The 18,987-nt window shown below is 40.2% G+C and overlaps 1 protein-coding gene across 1 annotated transcript; it reads left to right on the top strand.

The window, feature by feature from the left end:
* The first annotated feature begins 4,389 nt into the window (after positions 1-4,389).
* LOC139571043 (solute carrier family 22 member 7-like) lies at positions 4,390-18,743 on the top strand. The gene is made up of 11 exons (XM_071393525.1): positions 4,390-4,679; positions 6,072-6,569; positions 6,692-6,795; positions 13,474-13,628; positions 14,248-14,416; positions 14,701-14,824; positions 15,119-15,228; positions 15,960-16,174; positions 16,390-16,498; positions 16,830-17,036; positions 18,186-18,743. Exons 2-11 carry the CDS (start codon positions 6,192-6,194, stop codon positions 18,268-18,270), a joined length of 1,656 nt encoding a protein of 551 aa, XP_071249626.1. The 5' UTR covers positions 4,390-4,679; positions 6,072-6,191; the 3' UTR covers positions 18,271-18,743.
* The last annotated feature ends 244 nt before the right edge of the window (positions 18,744-18,987 follow it).

The following is an 18,987-nucleotide window of genomic DNA, read 5'->3' as shown; positions in this document are numbered from 1 at the left end:
CCCGTCACCGCAAGAGGCCTTTCGCCTTTTGGTAGACCGTCATTGTTCTTAACTGACTTGTATAGTTAAATAAAGTTTAAATAAAAAATATATTTAAAAAAAGGGGGGAAAAACAAACATTTTACTTTCGTCCAAATTATCCCCTATATTAGATACGCGGTGAGAGCTTATGTGAACAGACTGTTGCAGTGTCTTAAATGTAAAAGGTTTGGCCACGTGGCAAGTGTGTGCTTACGGAATAAGTATGTTGTGGAAGAGTCAGTGGATACCACAGGAGCTGCTTAGGGGAGGGCTCATACTAATGTCTGGAACTGAGCTAATGGAATGGCATCTGGAGCGGAATAGGTGGAGTAGTATCAAATACATCCACCTACTCTGCTCCAGTCATTACCACGAGCCTGTTCTGACCAACTAAGGTGCCACCGGTGGTGGATAAACGATGCTGCAATTGTGGTGGGAACCACATTCCAAGAATGCACTGTAAGGGTGAAGGAGGTTGAATTAGCATGAATCCAGGCTGTCCATAAGGTCCCCTATGCAGAGGTAGTGGCGATTTTAGTATGTAAATCCTGGTGGGGCATAAAAATAAAAATGGGATACGTGCCAGCAAAGCCACTACACGCCAGCAAAACCACTACACAGCACAACACTAAACAATACATTAAATGCACATCTTACCCCTGCTACACCTGGCTATCAGCGGAGCCTTGTCTGGCAGTGAAACAGTTCATTCAGCCTCATTTACTGCCTTTAAAAAAAACATAGCTGGTATGGCTGACTTGCTTAAACAAATGCGTTGGGGGTTAAACCATTGACTATAGCTATATGCGGTTCATAACTAGCTAACTGTTTCTTCTTTTTTCCCCCCCAATTTTCGTGGTATCCAATCGCTAGTAATTACTATCTTGTCTCATCGCTACAACTCCCGTACGGGCTCGGGAGAGACGAAGGTCGAAAGCCATGCGTCCTCCGAAGCACAACCCAACCAAGCCGCACTGCTTCTTAACACAGCGCGCCTCCAACCCGGAAGCCAGCCGCACCAATGTGTCGGAGGAAAGACCGTGCACCTGGCACCCTCGGTTAGCGCGCACTGCGCCCGGCCCGCCACAGGAGTCGCTGGAGCGCGATGAGACAAGGATATCCCTACCGGCCAAACCCTCCCTAACGCGGACGACGCTAGGCCAATTGTGCGTCGCCCCACGGACCTCCCGGTCGCGGCCGGCTGCGACAGAGCCTGGGCGCGAACCCAGAGACTCTGGTGGCGCAGAGCTAACTGTTTCTTAACAAAGCAATTTGTTTTCTAAGCTATGGTTTGTGTTGTGGTCTTGGTTGTTCTTAGTTCTCAGAAATCCTGTCTGAAATCTGGCTACCTTGTCTTATCGTAGCTTGGTCTAGCTACCTGGCTAATCAAAACTAAAGCATATTTATTGTCTAGCTTCTTTTATTTGCCTGTTCGTTAGCTAGCTAGCTTCCAGCTGACTGGTGTTTGATTTGATTTGTTAGCTAGCTACAGAGGTTAGCTGCTAGACTTTGTACCCTGCTGCTACTCTCTGTTTACTATCCATGCATAGTCACTTTACCTCTACCTACATTTACATATAACCTCAATTACCTCGACTAACCGGTGCCCCCGCACATTGACTCTGTACTGGTACCCCCTGTATATAGCCTCGCTACTGTTATTTTATTGTTGCTCCTTAATTACAATTTTCTTTACTTCAGTTTATTTTAGTAAATACTTTCTTAACATCTTAACATTTAAAAAAAAAAATGCATTGTTGATTAAGGGCTTGTAATTAAGCATTTCACTGTAAGGTCTACACCTGTTGTATTCGGTGCATGTGACAAATAACATTTGATTTGATTTATTGATTAACCTCAGCTTGAATACCACCCTATAGCTAGCTATATACAGGAGCCTAGGTTTGTTTCCATACACTTCTTATGACTGGCAGCATGGTGCAAGCATCAGTCTTATTATTATGTAAACACTTTTTAAAATTTACTCTAGAATAACACATTTTTGGAGAATACACACCAATACAGCGCTCTGTGAAGATTCAGAGCATATCTGTATTGCAGTTCTATCAATTATTTATACAATTGGCAGATTTTTACATGCAAAAAATACAGTAATTTTGGTTTTGTATGCAGTCATGGGAAGCAATTTCTCTGCAGAAGATCTGCCTATCTGGTCAAAATCACTGATACAGGTCCCTCTCCACCCTTTGGTGGTATGGAGTACCTGCTATTATGTCTCCAGAGAAACCTAGATTCCAATAAAGGTCCTATCTATCAAATTAGGTGGTGTGACAGCTTCTAAACTGTCTTTCTGAATTCCTGTGTGGTTTATGTCCCATCTCTAATAGACCTACACAGATTTGTTATTTCATTCATTAAAGAAAGATTAAGATTATCATTCGGTGATCCATCCATTCCTCTTTAATTTCAAATGGTCAGTCTTCTACATTAAAACTACAGAGATACTGTAAAATAGACTATTGATTCGTTTTGTCTTTCTGTCCAAAACTTAGATCCTCCAGTTTTTTCCTCTACATATTTTAAGCCCCTCCAGAATAACTAATATAATTGCCAATAGGGGAAATAGAGTAAGCCGACAGATGTAGGATCTTAATTTGAATCTGTTTGCTACAGCAGGAAAATGTCAAAGTTTAAATTACAAACTTCAGAAGACTTTTTAAACCTCAAATACACTACACTGCCTCGCCTGGTTCACCAACTACTTCTCTGATAGAGTTCAGTGTGTCAAATCGGAGGGCCTGTTGTCCGGACCTCTGGCAGTCTCTATAGGGGTGCCACAGGGTTCAATTCTCAGGCCGACTCTCTTCTCTGTATACATCAATGATGTTGCTCTTGCTGCTGGTGATTCTCTGATCCACCTCTATGCAGACGACACCATTCTGTATACTTCTGGCCCTTCTTTGGACACTGTGCTAACTAACCTCCAGACTAGCTTCAATGCCATACAACTCTCCTTCCATGGCCTCCAACAGCTCTTAAATGTGAGTAAAACTAAATGCATGCTCTTCAACCGATCGCTGCCCCTGCACCTGTACATAGCCCATCTGTAAGTAGCCCATTGATAAGGGAATTTATATGCTTAAAGGTAATAATTAAAGAATTACACCCTGAAACGTAACTATTACTGATTATTAGTTTATGTAGTATGTATAATGAATAATTAAAGTACTAAACGTAAGTCCAATAAGGTTCGGTAGAGACATGTGAGGGAGAGTGTGTGTGTGTCTGTGTGTGTCTGTGTGTGTCTGTGTGTGTCTGTGTGAGACTAAGAAGATACCGAGAACAATTCAGATGTGTATGACCTGACCTTGCTAGAACTCTGAGAAACTTACGATAGGACAGGGAGTCCTTTCAAGGTTCCTCTAATCTCGGGGGAATGGAACTGTCGGCTTGGTAGTGATAAACAGTGGTGAGAACTCACCTACTGTTCGTGTGTATGTATGTGCGTAGGATATCTACTGTTTGTGTGGAGGTATGTGCGTAAGTAGGGAGTGAGTTATAAAATGGATGTCTTGGTATTATGGACTTCAGAACGTTCTCGTGAATAAACTGTACGAGCCTTCTGCATAAGCTGAGTCTGCTTAATTATTATTCAACCCAGGGTCTTACAAACCTCTGGGATTGGTCAAAGCTTATTGATTGTTAGTTATTATCATTGGGATTGAAAATTCTCCTGACACCCATCCAACTACCTCATCCCCATACTGTATTTATTTATTTATTTATCTTGCTCTTTTGCACCCCAGTATCTCTACTTGCACATTCATCTTTTGCACATCTGTCACTCCAGTGTTTAATTGGTATATTGTAATTACTTCGCCACCATGGCCTATTTATTGCCTCACCTCCCTTAGCTAACCTCATTTGCACACAATGTATATAGACTTTTTTTACTGTATTATTGACTGTATGTTTGTTTATTCCATGTGTAACTCTGTGTTGTTGTATGTGTCAAACTGCTTTGATTTATCTTGGCCAGGTCGCAGTTGTAAATGAGAACTTGTTCTCAACTAGCCTACCTGGTTAAATAAAGGTGAAATAAAAAAATAAACACGTTTAAAATTTCCTGCATTGCAGGAAAGTTCTCTTGCAACAGGGTGGTCAAATTAAAATCCTACATCTGTAGATGCAGTTTATTCCCGGTGACGTCATAAAAAGGAGTGTGACGGGTGTATGGATTTTTTTATTTTATTTTGGCTATTAATCCATCACAAATTATTTAATAAAATGTGCTCTTATTATAGAAAAAATAGAAGTTGATGCTGGACAATGAACAATGCCTAAAAACCCTTTATCTAAAAATAACTACCAGAAGTAATCAAGGCACTCTCATGCAACGTCAGCACAAGAACTGTTCGTCGGGAGCTTCATATAAGGGGTTTCTATGGCCGAGCGGCCGCGCACAAACCTAAGATCACCATGTGCAATGCCAAGCGTCGGCTGGAGTGGTGTAAAGCTTGCCGCCATTGGACTCTGGAGCAGTGGAAACATGTTCTCTGGAGTGATGAATCACGCTTAAGCGTCTGACAGACAAATCTGGGTTTGGCGGATGCCAGGAGAACGCTACCTGCCTCAATGCATAGAGCAACTGTAAAGTTTGTTGAAGGACGTATAATGGTCTGGGGCTGTTTTTTATGGTTCGTGCTAGAACCCATTGTTCCAGTGAAGGGAAATCTTAATGCTACAGCGTACAATAACATTCTAGACGATTCTTTGCTTCCAACTTTGTGGCAACAGTTTGGCACGATCAAGTGATCGTGTCAGGCGAAAACTGTATCATACGTTTTACCATTGCAACATTTCATTGCGATTGGTTATGCCCATTATTTGCAATAATGTCAACGAGCGCCATCACTATCTTTCCTTTGCAGTACCTCAAACTGTCTTTATTGCTAGCTGAGATACATTTTTATCAGTTGATTTACTCCTGGCTCAGACTTTGTCCAGACAATGTCTTAAAACAGGTTTTAACAGGATATAGGACCTTTTCTGAGATGCTTTGTGGATACAGGCCCTGGTGTCACTTGTGTCTTGGGTACAACAGAACAGCTACAAAGTGATCAAAATGTTCAATGCTTTCCATCGTTGAATCAAAAGAGCTGGGAAATGGAGAGACTTACCTCTATAGCCATATGGATATGAAGGTACTGTTGTCATATACCCATCCATTCTGACAGAGGACTGCAATTAGGTCACTGTCATTGGAGTTGGACAGAAGGTTGAACTGGGGCTCTGGGAACTTCTTACAGGAACTTGGGAGTCCCATTTTCCTTCACTAGAAAACTGACAGTCAGATACTCAAACTATCAACAAACTATCAACTGCAAGTCTGCATCTCTGTTGATACACAACAGCTTGATTGGGTTATGGTTAGGTTAATAGGCTTAAAGTAAGGGTTAGTGTTAGTGGATAGTTGGTTAAAATGCTGTTGAGAGTTAATTGAATATCTACAAACCAACCATCTATTTTGGATTTTCCAAATAAAGTGTGAAGAGACACACACAGGCACAGACACACATACACATGATAAGACATGCACACTAAACACATGTACACATGGATTTTGTATTGTAGATATGTGATAGTAGACTAGTGATCTGAGGGAACACAATGTGTTGTGAAAAGTGTTATGAAATGTGATGTCATGTAATATTTGAAATCGTATACAACTGCCTTAATGCTGTTGGACCACTGATTATTTTAAGGTTTATATTCTTCAAGTAAGGCTTAGGGTTAGTGTTAGTGGATAGTTGGTTAAAATGCTGTTGAGAGTTAATTGAACATCTACAAACCAAACATCGATTTTGGATTTTCCAAATAAAGTGTTAACGATTTATCACTTCAGCACCTCTAATGTGGTAGTTTATGGTGCTTTCCTAAAAATAACCTTTAGAATAACATCCCATTTATTGGGACTAAGCTTTCACTTTATCAGCTGGTACTGTATCTCTGCTTAGGATAATGAATTGTTAACACAAGGCTGGTAAATATGTCCTTATCCTTCTTTCCGACCTTTATATAACACACAGAATGAATTACCAACTGTAAGAAGAGCAGAGGACTAGAGGATTGTCTCTGCAGACAGCCTTAGAGGTGGTTGCTGCTACTTTACTGAGAGGAGTTCTGGCGACTCCAAAGTGCTTTTCAAAATGAAATTTGACAATGTCCTCTCAGAAATCAATGGATTTGGTCAATTCCAAATAATGATCGTCCTGATTCAGAGCCTCTCTCGCATGACCCTGCCGTGTCACTTCTTACTGAATAACTTCATAGCTGCTGTGCCCTCTCACCGCTGTGACATCAGCACTCTGGATGATGAGGGCGTCTTTGGGAATCTGACCCAGGAGCAGAGACTGACTGTCAGTATTCCAGTACAGGAAGATGGGACTCCAAGCTCCTGCAAGATGTTCCCAGAACCCCAGTTCCACCTCCTGTCCAACTTCAATGACAGTGACCTAGCTACAGTCCCCTGTCAGAATGGATGGGTATATGACAACAGCACCTTCAAATCCACTCTGGCTACAGAGGTAAGTCTCTTCCTTTTCCAGCTATTTTGCTTTCTAGATGGAAAGCATTGAACATGTTGATCACTTTGTAACTGTTCTGTTGTACCCATGACACCAGGGTTATTGTTATGATCTCTTTTAAGTGGGACCTTGTATGCGATAGAAAAGGGATGAACAAAGTGACAGCCACCATTTTCTTCATTGGAGTAATGTGTGGGGCTCCTTTATTCGGTTTCCTCAGTGACAGGTATGTATGCACTATACAGAAAGAACCCTTACTACTTCACACAAACTTGCGTATACACACCAAGGTTATTATAGTAAGCGAAAAATGAAAATAAAAATGAAAAATTGAAAAACTATTTAGTAAACTGAAAAAAAATGTAAAACAAAAAAATAAACATTTGAAAAACAAAACTATACTGAAACTATTATCTATGATGCAGAAAATAACTAAAATAAACTAAAAAACATCATAAATGATGTTTAGTTTTAGTTGTTTTATTCTAAACGTTGGGCAAAAATCAAATGTTGACGTTTCAAATAGGCCTAGCTTGTACTAGCTATCAATAGCTAACAAGGAAGAAATTCGAGGGCGTGCAAGGAGCATGACTGGGCCAAGCTAGAACAGCTTGTGAAGTTGCTTGAGCCGTTCTCAATCCACATTAACCAACTCCAAACTGACAGCCAGTGCAGTGTCTTCTTAACCTTGAGGCATACTTGCAGTCAACTACGGTTTCAAAACAGTTGGCACAGGTCCTCCTGAAGTCATTGCGTGAGCGCTTCGCATGCATACTGAATCCTCTGGCACTTCGATCCAACCACTGCAGCAGCTTATCTGATGGGCCCAAGTGTGTCTGTGGCACTTTGCTCAACAGAGACAGAGACACTGATGAGGGAAGCAGAGTATTTTTTCCTCCATCAAATCAGAGAGTACAGCTGTGGAGCAGCAGGTCCGCAGGAAGATGCTAGCAAGCATGTCGACCTCAGTGATTCATGTTTAATATTACATAAACACATGTTTAATATTACATAAAGAATAACATGTCAAATGTGCCATGTCTTCATTCATTATTTGCTTTTTCCTCTCTCTATCTGACAGATAAAAGTTAAGGTACTTGATTCTCCTTACATCTACTACTAAAGTTAAAAAAGCATTGGATTGGTGTAAACATGGGCAAGAAAGTTTCCTTCCACCTTATTTCTTGCACCAGTCTAGGTGCTTATCCTTTTAATCCAAGTCACATTCAGATTGATTTATAATTTAAACCATACCTTACCAAACCTATGTCCTGGAGTCCTCTAGTGCAGTGGTTTTTATCCCATAGATTTTGTAGTAATGTTTTAGTCTCTCAAATATCACATGAATACACATTAGACAGGGCAAAATGTATAGAATTGCAAGAAAAACTGCTTTAAAACTGCTACATTTGAACTGCACCCCATGATAAAGTGTAGAATTGCAGCTTTAAACCTGTACAAATGTTGTCTCTGCCAACAAGAGGGGAGTGAACAGTTTGTGTCATGAACAGTGCTTGTGCCCATAAAAATAGACATGGCGTGCTCACGCGCGCAGGGTGGACGCGGGATGTTCCCCAGTGCTGTAAGGGGGGCATGAGTGAAAAAGTTTGGGAACCCCTGGTCTAGTAGCCAAAAGCCTGTATTAGCATGGGCAGTGCCATTGAGGACTTTTGGCATTTTGATTTAGTCAACTGGGTGGGACTTCCAACTTTATTGACTGATCCCTCCTGATGATCCGGTTGGCATGACCTGATGACCCGGTTGGAGTCGTGACAGCCGGATCATCAGAAATAATCAGCCAATGAATTTTACTTCTGAAGAAGAAAATTGAATATTTCAAGATAGAGATGGCCTCAATGGCGCTGCCCATGGTCTCACAGACTCAATCATGACACAGATACAGATATGTTATGTCTATCCAAGTCTATGGTCCTGGCCCCTCACCTTATATATTACTGCTCCCCAGTGGCAAGAAGTGACTTGCCAAAGAAAACCAGCTATAGGCCTACAACACATAAATGAAAATGTATGCACTCACTACTTACTGTAAGTCGCTATGGATAAGAGCGTCTGCTAATTGACTAAAATGTAAACGTAAATATTAAATCACAAAACTATAATAACCTTGATGCATACAAACACACAATAACATAGGCACTATACCCACACGTACACATGGATTTTGTGTTGTAGATATGCGGTAGTAGAGTAAGGGCCTTGGCAGCAGCTAATAGGGATCCATAATAAATACAAATACAAACACATAATTCTAGAACTACTGATAATACATGAAAAAATGTCCCTTCCTGTGGCTGGAAAATAGCTGCATAGTTAAACCATTTGTATTTGTATTTATTAAGGATCCCAATCCTCTAGTCCTCTGCTCTTCATACAGTTGGTAATTCATTCTGTGTGTTATATAAAAGTCGGAAAGAAGGATAAGGACATATTTACCAGCCTTGTGTTAACAATTCATTATCCTAAGCAGAGATACAGTACCAGCTGATAAAGTGAAAGCTTAGTCCCAATAAATGGGATGTTATTCTAAAGGTTATTTTTAGGAAAGCACCATAAACTACCACATTAGAGGTGCTGAAATGATAAATCGTTAACACTTTATTTGGAAAATCCAAAATCGATGTTTGGTTTGTAGATGTTCAATTAACTCTCAACAGCATTTTAACCAACTATCCACTAACACTAACCCTAATCCTTACTTGAAGACTATAAACCTTAAAATAATCAGTGGTCCAACAGCATTAAGGCAGTTGTATACAATTTCAAATATTACATGACATCACATTTCATAACACTTTTCACAACACATTGTGTTCCCTCAGATCACTAGTCTACTATCACATATCTACAATACAAAATCCATGTGTACATGTGTTTAGTGTGCATGTGTATGTGTGTCTGTGCCTGTGTGTGTGTCTTCACAGTCCTCGCTGTTCCATAAGGTGTATTTGTATATATTTTTTAATCTGGTTCTACTGCTTGCATTAGTTACATGATGTGGAATAGGGTTCCATATAGCCATGGCTCTATGTAGTACTGTGCGCATCGAATAGTCTGTTCTTGACTTTGGGATAGTCAAGAGATCTTTGGTGGCATGTCTTGTGGGGTATGCATGGGTGTCCGAGCTGTTTGCTAGTATTTTAAACAGACACCTCGGTGCATTCAGCATGTCAACACTTCTTACAAAAACAAGTAGTGATGAAGTTAATCTCTCCTCCACTTTGAGCCATGAGAGATTTACATGCATATTATTAATGTTAGCTCTCCGTGTACATTTTAAGGGCCAGCCGTGCTGCCCTGTTCTGAGCCAATTGTACTTTTCAGAGGTCCCTATTTGTGGCACCTGACCACACGACTGAACAGTAGTCCAGGTGCGACAAAACTAGAGCCTGTAGGACCTGCCTTGTTGACAGTGTTGCAAAATGGCAGAGCAGCGCTTCATTATGGACAGACTTCTCCCCATCTTAGCTACTGTTGTATCAACATGTTTTGACCATGACAGTTTACAAACCAGGGTTACTCCATGCATTTTAGTCAACTCAACTTGCTCAATTTCCACATAATTTATTATAAAATGTAGTTGAGGTTTAGGGTTTAGTGAATGATTTGTCCCAAATACAATGCTTTTAGTTTTTTTTAAATTTAGGACTAACTTATTTTGCTACCCTTCTGAGATGAACTGCAGCTCTTTGTTAAGTGTTGCAGTGATTTCACTCGCTGTAGCAGCTGACGTCTATAGTGTTGAGTCATTCGTATACATAGACACACTGGCTTTACTCAAGGCCATGTGACATGTCATTAGTAAAGATTGAAAAAAGTAAGTTTCCTAGACAGCTGCCCTGGGTAATTCCTGATTCTAGCTGAATTATGTTGGAGATGATTCCATTAAAGAACACCCTCTGTTTTCTGTTAGACAGGTAACTCTTTATCAACAATATAGCAGGGGTGTAAAGTCATAACGCATACATTTTTCCAGCAGCAGACTATGATCGGTAATGTTAAAGCCGCACTGAAGTCTAACAAAACAGCAAGCAATGCCGTGCTTGTTGAATGTCCTTCCTTATAAGCGTGCTGAAAGTCTGTTGTCAATTTGTTTACAGTAAAATAGCATTGTATCTGGTCAAACACATTTTTTCCCAAATGTTTACTAAGGGTTGGTAACAGGCTGATTGGTTGCCTATTTGAGCCACTATTCTTGGTTAGTGGTATTACATTTACATTTACATTTAAGTCATTTAGCAGACGCTCTTATCCAGAGCGACTTACAAATTGGTGCATTCACCTTATGATATCCAGTGGAACAACCACTTTACAATAGTGCATCTAACTCTTTTAAGGGGGGGGGGGGGTTAGAAGGATTACTTTATCCTATCCTAGGTATTCCTTAAAGAGGTGGGGTTTCAGGTGTCTCCGGAAGGTGGTGATTGACTCCGCTGACCTGGCGTCGTGAGGGAGTTTGTTCCACCATTGGGGTGCCAGAGCAGCGAACAGTTTTGACTGGGCTGAGCGGGAACTGTACTTCCTCAGAGGTAGGGAGGCGAGCAGGCCAGAGGTGGATGAACGCAGTGCCCTTGTTTGGGTGTAGGGCCTGATCAGAGCCTGAAGGTACGGAGGTGCCGTTCCCCTCACAGCTCCGTAGGCAAGCACCATGGTCTTGTAGCGGATGCGAGCTTCAACTGGAAGCCAGTGGAGAGAGCGGAGGAGCGGGGTGACGTGAGAGAACTTGGGAAAGTTGAACACCAGACGGGCTGCGGCGTTCTGGATGAGTTGTAGGGGTTTAATGGCACAGGCAGGGAGCCCAGCCAACAGCGAGTTGCAGTAATCCAGACGGGAGATGACAAGTGCCTGGATTAGGACCTGCGCCGCTTCCTGCGTGAGGCAGGGTCGTACTCTGCGAATGTTGTAGAGCATGAACCTACAGGAACGGGTCACCGCCTTGATGTTAGTTGAGAACGACAGGGTGTTGTCCAGGATCACGCCAAGGTTCTTAGCACTCTGGGAGGAGGACACAATGGAGTTGTCAACCGTGATGGCGAGATCATGGATCATGTATTACTTTTGCTTCCCTCCAGGTCTGAGAGAACACACTGTCTAGTCGGCTTAGAATGAAGATATATACTGTAGTTGAAGTCGGAAGTTTACATACACCTTAGCCAAATACATTTAAACTCAGTTTTTCACAATTCCTGACATTTAATCCAAGTAAAAATTCCCTGTCTTAGGTCAGTTAGGATCACCACCTCATTTTAAGAATGTGAAATGTCAGAATAATAGTAGAGAGAATGATTTATTTCAGCTTTTATTTATTTCATCACATTCCCAGTGGGTCAGAAGTTTACATACACTCAATTAGTATTTGGTAGCATTGCCTTTAAATTGCTTAACTTGTGTCAAATGTTTAGGTACCCTTCCACAAGCTTCCCACAAGCTTCCCACAATAAGTTGGGTGAATTTTGGCCCATTCCTCCTGACAGAGCTGAACTTTTGACCGACTGGAATTGTGATACAGCGAATAATAAGTGAAATAATCTGTCTGCAAACAATTGTTGAAAAAATTACTTGTGTCATGCACAAAGTAGATGTCCTAACCGACTTGCCAAAACTATAGTTTGTTAACAAGAAATTTGTGGTTGAAAAATGAGTTTTAACTCCAATCTAAGTGTATGTAAACTATACAGTTGAAGTCAGAAGTTTACATACACTTAGGTTTAAATGTATTTGGCTAAGGTGTATGTAAACTTCCGACTTCAACTGTATTTTTTAACCAGACAAGTCAGTTAAGAACAAATTCTTATTTACAATGACTGCCTACCCCAGCCAAACCCTAACCCGGACGACGCTGGGCCAATTGCGTGCCGCCCTATGGGACTCCCAATCACAGCCGGTTGTGATACAGCCTGGAATCAAACCAGGGTCTGTAGTGACGCCTCTAGCACTGAGATGCAGTGCCTTAGACCGCTGCGCCACTCGGGAGCCCTCTGACAAATAGGAGAGGCAATATCTTTCGCTATTATCCTCAGTAATTTTCCATCCGAGTTGTCAGACCCCGGTGGCTTGTCATTTTTGATAGACAACAATAATTGTTTAACCTTTTCTACACTCACTTTACAGAATTGAATGCATGTCTTTCATAATTTGATCAGTTATACTTGTATGTGTCGTGTCAGCGTTTGTTGCTGGCATGTCATGCTGAAGTTTTCTAATCTTGCCAATGAAAAATCCTTAAAGGAATTGGCAATATCAGTGAGTTTTGTGATGAATGAGCCATCTGATTCAATGAAGGATGGAGCTGAGTTTGCCTTTTTGCCCAAAATGACAAGTTAGGTGCTCCAAAGCTTTATATCATTCCTCTTTTCCTCTTTTAGTTTCTTCTTCTTTTTATTCAGTTTAGTCACATGCTTTTTCAATTTGCTGTATGTTTTCCAATCGGTTGTGCAGCCAGACTTATTTGCCATCCCTTTTGCCTCATCCCTCTCAACCATACAATTTTTCAATTCCTCATCAAACCTCAGGGATTTAACTGTTTTCACAGTAAAAAAAATGTAAACGGGGCATGCTTATTAGTAACTGGAATAAGCAATTTCATAAATATGTCAAGTGCAGTGTCTGGTTCCTCATTACACACCATAGACCAACAAATCTTTATATCATACAACATAGGAATCATTACAAAACGTCTTGTATGACCTCTTATACACTATATTAGGCCCAGACTTTGGTGTTCAATTGAATCCTTTACAGAAATGAAATACTCTGATAGTGTCTAGTGTTTAATACCATGTTGTTGTTTTTCACTTAGCTGCATTGTGTATAGAAATATGGCAACACTTTACATTATGATATACTGATAATTTGCCTTTATAATGTTTTATTTTTCTCTGAACAGATTCGGCCGGAGGGCAATGCTGATGGTGGCTTACCTAGCAACTATGGTGTTTGCTTTTACCAGTGCCTTCTCCACCTCTTATGTCATGTTTTGTATCATGAGATTTTTCACCGGAGTGACACTATCTGGAATAAGCATAATCTCCATTGTACTCAGTGAGTTAGTCCCTGATTGCACTTTGTATTGTATTGTGTTATACATATTAAAGTGTTATACAGGTAGCTTAGCAATTAAGAGCGTTGTGCCAGTAACTGAAAGGTCACTGGTTAAAATCCCAGAGCCGACTAAGTGAAAAATCTGTCGATGTGCCCTTGAGCAAGGCACTTAATCCTAATAGCTCCTGTAAATTGCTTTTGACAAGAGTGTCTGGTCAAATGTATAATGTTATTATAGTCTCCCTCTATAAGAGGTTTTAGACCTCAAGGGAATTGATCTTGGTTAAATTTGGGGTTAAATTAAATACACTGGGATTTCATAAATCATTCATATTAAAATGTTGATGATTGATTTAGTGATATATTGCATGACTGAATTATATTTTCTGTTCTTGCTGTAGCTTCTAGGAATATTCAGCTTGTTCAACATGAACTTTGACTGTAGAGGCACTCTGCAAATTATGTAGAGACAAATCTGAAAGTAAATGCTAAAAAATGGTTGCTTGGTATCAACATCAGTTGCTTTACATTAGATGTAAGTGTTAGCATAAAAATCGGTATTTACTTTAACATTCAAATATAATTCATTCCAAACTCTCTTTCTTGGACATTTCTACAGGTGTGGAATGGTTTGACATTCAACACAGGACATTTGCTGGAGTGATAGTAAGCCTGGATTGGACAGGTGGAAACATGCTGCTAGCTAGCATTGCATACTTTGTGAACGACTGGAGGTGGCTGACCATAGCAGTTACCTCGCCTCTTGTCTTGGCTGTCATTACCTGGTGGTACACAACCCATTTTACTTTGATGTTATGTGTTATACTTGGTTTGATGAGTTCATCGTTAAAACTTGTCCACTGGTAAAACATGTACAGGTAAAACTTGTTTAGATGTTTGTGGATGTACTGGTGAAGTCAGACCTTACTATTTGTGCAATACAAATTCCCTCTCCTGGGCAAATAAGGGTATATATATCTACTAAAAGGAAAGGTTTATAACAACATAACATTATTATTAGAGACCATCTGGTGGCCTTGCCTGGTGTCAACAGGGATCTATGCCATTGCAGGTGGCTTCCAGAGTCTGCTAGATGGCTCTTAGCGAATGGAGAAAAAGAAAAAGCCCATTTCTACCTGGAGAAATGTGCCAAGATGAACAACAGATCCAAGTGTATGGCTGAGATCACACCACAGGTACATTTAATGCTCACATATGTGGTATCATGTTATGATATCCTTAGTCTCAACAGGGCTTCTTTCAATCTCAAGTCCTGCTGAGATTGAGGCTGTCCTAATATCGACACCATACTCAGAAAATGCTGCTCATTTTAGCATGCGTGGCTTCATGACAATGGTGAAACTAATGACTAATAGCCGCAGGTGAAAAACTATTCTGAGCCATCTAGGTAAGCAAATAAGATAAACCTAGAAATGCGTTGTTGGACAAAAGGTTTTGCATAAAAGCATGCCTTTTTTGGTTGCCAACAGACCCTTACAAATGCAGTAAGAGTTAAAGATGAGGACAAGAAGTACGGTTTTGTGGACCTTGTGAGAACTCCAAATATAAGGAAACTTGCCATTTGCACAGGAATACTATGGTAAGTAGGGGAAAACACTTTTGGATCTCATCAAGGTCTGATGCCATAGAACTAATCTTAAATGCCCTTAAAAGGGAAACTCCACTTAAAAACAATATATATATATTTTTTTCATTAGTCCACGTTGATATAGTCCACATCATTGGCCACATGCAAAACACATCATCACGGTAATGTGGCCAGTGACACTTTGCTTCTTGAAAGTCCAATATCTTGAAAACTTGACTGCTGACATACAAAACATTTTGGGACTGTATCAACACTGGACTAATGAACATTTTTTATTTTTTGAGTAGAGTTTCCCTTTAATGTTTTCTCTCCAACTTGTCTGGCTATCAAATTTAAAGGAGCAACATGTACTATTTTAGCCATCATTTCCATTTCTTCAAGGTTCTTAACGGACACTGCATATAAATGCCTAAAATGGCTTAGTACTGCTTCTTACCTTATCATAATCCATTTGGCCATCCATTGGGCCATCCACAGGAGGTTAGTGGCACCTTAATTGGGGTGAACGGGCTCTTGGTAATGACTGGAGCGGAATTGGTGGAATGGTATCAAATACATCAAACAAATGGTTTCAAGGTGTTTGATATGATAGGCCATTATTATGAGCCGTTCTCCTATCAGCAGCCGCCACTAATTTGGCTCTAGTTGCAGGTGGAAATGTTACATGTATAACCTTTAGACGTATTTTTGATCGTAAGTTCATTATTTTCTTCAACCTGTAGGTATGGAGTTGCGTTTACATATTACAGCATCAGCTTGAACATCACTGGGTTTGGCATGAATGTCTACTTCACCCAGTTCATATACGCTGCCATCGAGTTGCCTGGAAAGATTGTGGTCTATTATTTCTTGAACAAGTTTGGCCGAAAACCTGGACAGGTTGGGACACTGCTTTTGACTGGAGCCTGTGTCTTCATCAACATATTTGTTCCTCAAGGTATTTGTTGGTTCCTGAAAGATATTGTTAGCAAATAATAGGTTTTTACTTTACTTACGTTTTACTTACTTACCTACTTACTTACCTTTGAGTTGCTTGTGGAACGTAGGCCATCGCAGTTTGTTTTCTTTGTGCACTTGCATTTTGAGCCCTGGGGGTATTTTTGAGTTGTTAGCCTTAGATTCAGTCATCCATGTCTTCATATTTTCACTTAGGTTTGTGGGTGTTTCGTAGCATCGTGGGTCTTTTTGGGAAAGGCCTCTCCGAAGCATCCTTCACAATAATGTTCCTTTATACCACTGAGCTCTACCCAACAGTAGTTCGGTGAGTGACCAATAAACTACTATATCACATAGTGTTCACTTAATGTAATCACCTGTAGTCTTGGTGTGTATTCAGTGAGGTGAAATGTCTTTCACAATGTTGCAGATCGAAATGTAACAAATAGAGCTAACACGACTCCTACTTGACAGACAATCAACTCTGTTCTACACAAAACAATGATATCTAAACGTTCTGTAATGTTGTTGACTCCTTATAACACACATTGTTGAAGTGAAGTTTCCAATTTAATTATACTGCCAGATTATCATTATTCTTTGCACAGATCTGTCCTCTTTTGCACTCTAAATTACTTTTTTGCTTGGTCCCTCAGGCAGAACGGCGTTGGCTACACCTCATTTGTGGGTCGGCTAGGCGTGTCCATCGCTCCCCTCATCGCCCTATTGGACGATGTGTGGGAGCTCCTACCTGCTGTGATATATGCCTTGGTGGCTGTTGGTACCGGACTAGTGGCTTTGCTCCTCCCAGAAACACTCAATGTTCGCCTGCCAGAGTTCATCGAGGACATAGACAGACCAAGGTAGAGCAGGAATTGTATTTGGTAACACTGTATCTAAAGCATCTAGGTACTGTATATGATTGATTGATTAATTATTTAATTTCAGATTCAGACACCATTTAGTGCCCAGCCCATATGGGCTTATAAGATACAAACAAGTGCTTGTGAAGAAAAGGGGAAACAAATACAGTTTACAAAAATAATGCAGTTATATAATGCATTGTAAGACTTGCCATGGGCCTGATTATAAGAAATTATAAAGGCTCATACATGCTTATAACAACTTGTAAACATTATACCTATGCCAATGCTTTAACCAAATCTTTATAAAGGCTCACACATGCTTATAACAAGTTATAAAGCATTATAAACTGGGTGGTTCGAGCCCCGAATGCTGATTGGCTGAAAAGCTGTGGTATATCAGACCGTCTACCACGGGTATAACAAAAATGTATTTTTACTGCTCTAATTACGTTGGTAACCAGTTTATAATAGCAATAAGGCACCTAGGGGGTTTGTAGTATATTGCCAATATACCACAGCTAAGGGCTATATCCAGGCACTCCGCGTTGCGTCGTGCTTAAGAACAGCCCTTTGGCCATGGTAGATTGGCAATATACCACACCCCCGTGGGGCCTTATTGCATAACTATAAACCAGTTAGTTTGAGTCCTGGATGCTGATTGGCTGAAACAGCATTTCAGCTATGTGTATATCAGACAATATACCACGGGTATGATGCAGAAATACTGTTCTATTTACGTTGGTAACCAGTTTATAATAGCAATAAGGCACCTTGTGGGTTTGTGGTGTATGGCCAATATACCACGGCTAAGGGCTGTATCCAGGTACTCCACTTCGCGTTGTGCATAAGAACAGCCCTTTGCCATGGTGTTACTGGCCAATATACAACACCCCTCAAACCTTTTTGCTTAATTATACCCATGCCAATGCATAAACTGAATTTTAATAAAGGCTCATACATGCTTATAACAAGTTATAATGCATTATACCTATGCCGAGGCTTAAACCGATTCTTTACAAAGGCTCATAACAAGTCATACATCATTATACGTATACCCTTAAAGTAAAGGTTACCCATTATTTAATCAGTATTCAGAATTGAACGAATGGCCATGTAACATCTAATTGTACCTTTCATGCTTTGCAGAGCGGAACTGGATGGAGAGAGTGGCAATCCACTAAAGCAAGCTGATGAAAACAGGAATGGAAATGGAACAGTTGAGGTTACATGAATCCACGCCGAGATCTTATTAGATTTTAAAAGGATTAGATATGTAGATATATGTGAATCCATGTCACTCAGAGATACAGCAGTTTTCAAGCAAGTGCATGATAGATGGACACAGAGCAGAATATCTACCTAGAAATATAATGGATGGACCAAAAAATAGATGTACTAGGGTCCTACTAACATAACCAAAACAACTAAAAACAACCAAATACAATCCAATATAAATCCCCTTATGTAACACACATGATAAAAGTTACTGTTAACCTCTGAAATATCAATTAATACTAATACTTACCTGGTTAGTACTAACATATTACTTACCTGTTTATTACTTGGTGAAAGATAATTGTAAGATGAATTGTAGCCCATTTTTCTTACATGGTCATTATTGAATCTACTGTTTTGTTCTTCATAAATACTGGTGTTTGTGTGTCTTACTATGTGGCTTGGCAATAAACCTGTGTTCTATACATACGTTTCCTGTACTGAGTTATCCTAACTGTTTAGAACTAGGTACCTTAAAACTCCTGTCATGAGTTGTAACTTGTATTTAGGATAATTCCGACTGTGTATGGTTTTTATTTCCATGCAGTTAAATACCTTTACTGTGGTGGCATGTTCAATAGAACAAAACATATATATAATGGTGACGTGTTTCAGCATATCTAGCCTTCGTCTCATTTCCCTTTTGTCTAAAAACTTGGGTGGGAACAAGCCT

This window comes from Salvelinus alpinus, chromosome 3 (genome assembly GCF_045679555.1).
Source record: "Salvelinus alpinus chromosome 3, SLU_Salpinus.1, whole genome shotgun sequence".
Classification (NCBI taxonomy): Eukaryota; Metazoa; Chordata; class Actinopteri; order Salmoniformes; family Salmonidae; genus Salvelinus; species Salvelinus alpinus.
This window is presented reverse-complemented; position numbering and strand designations above follow the sequence as displayed.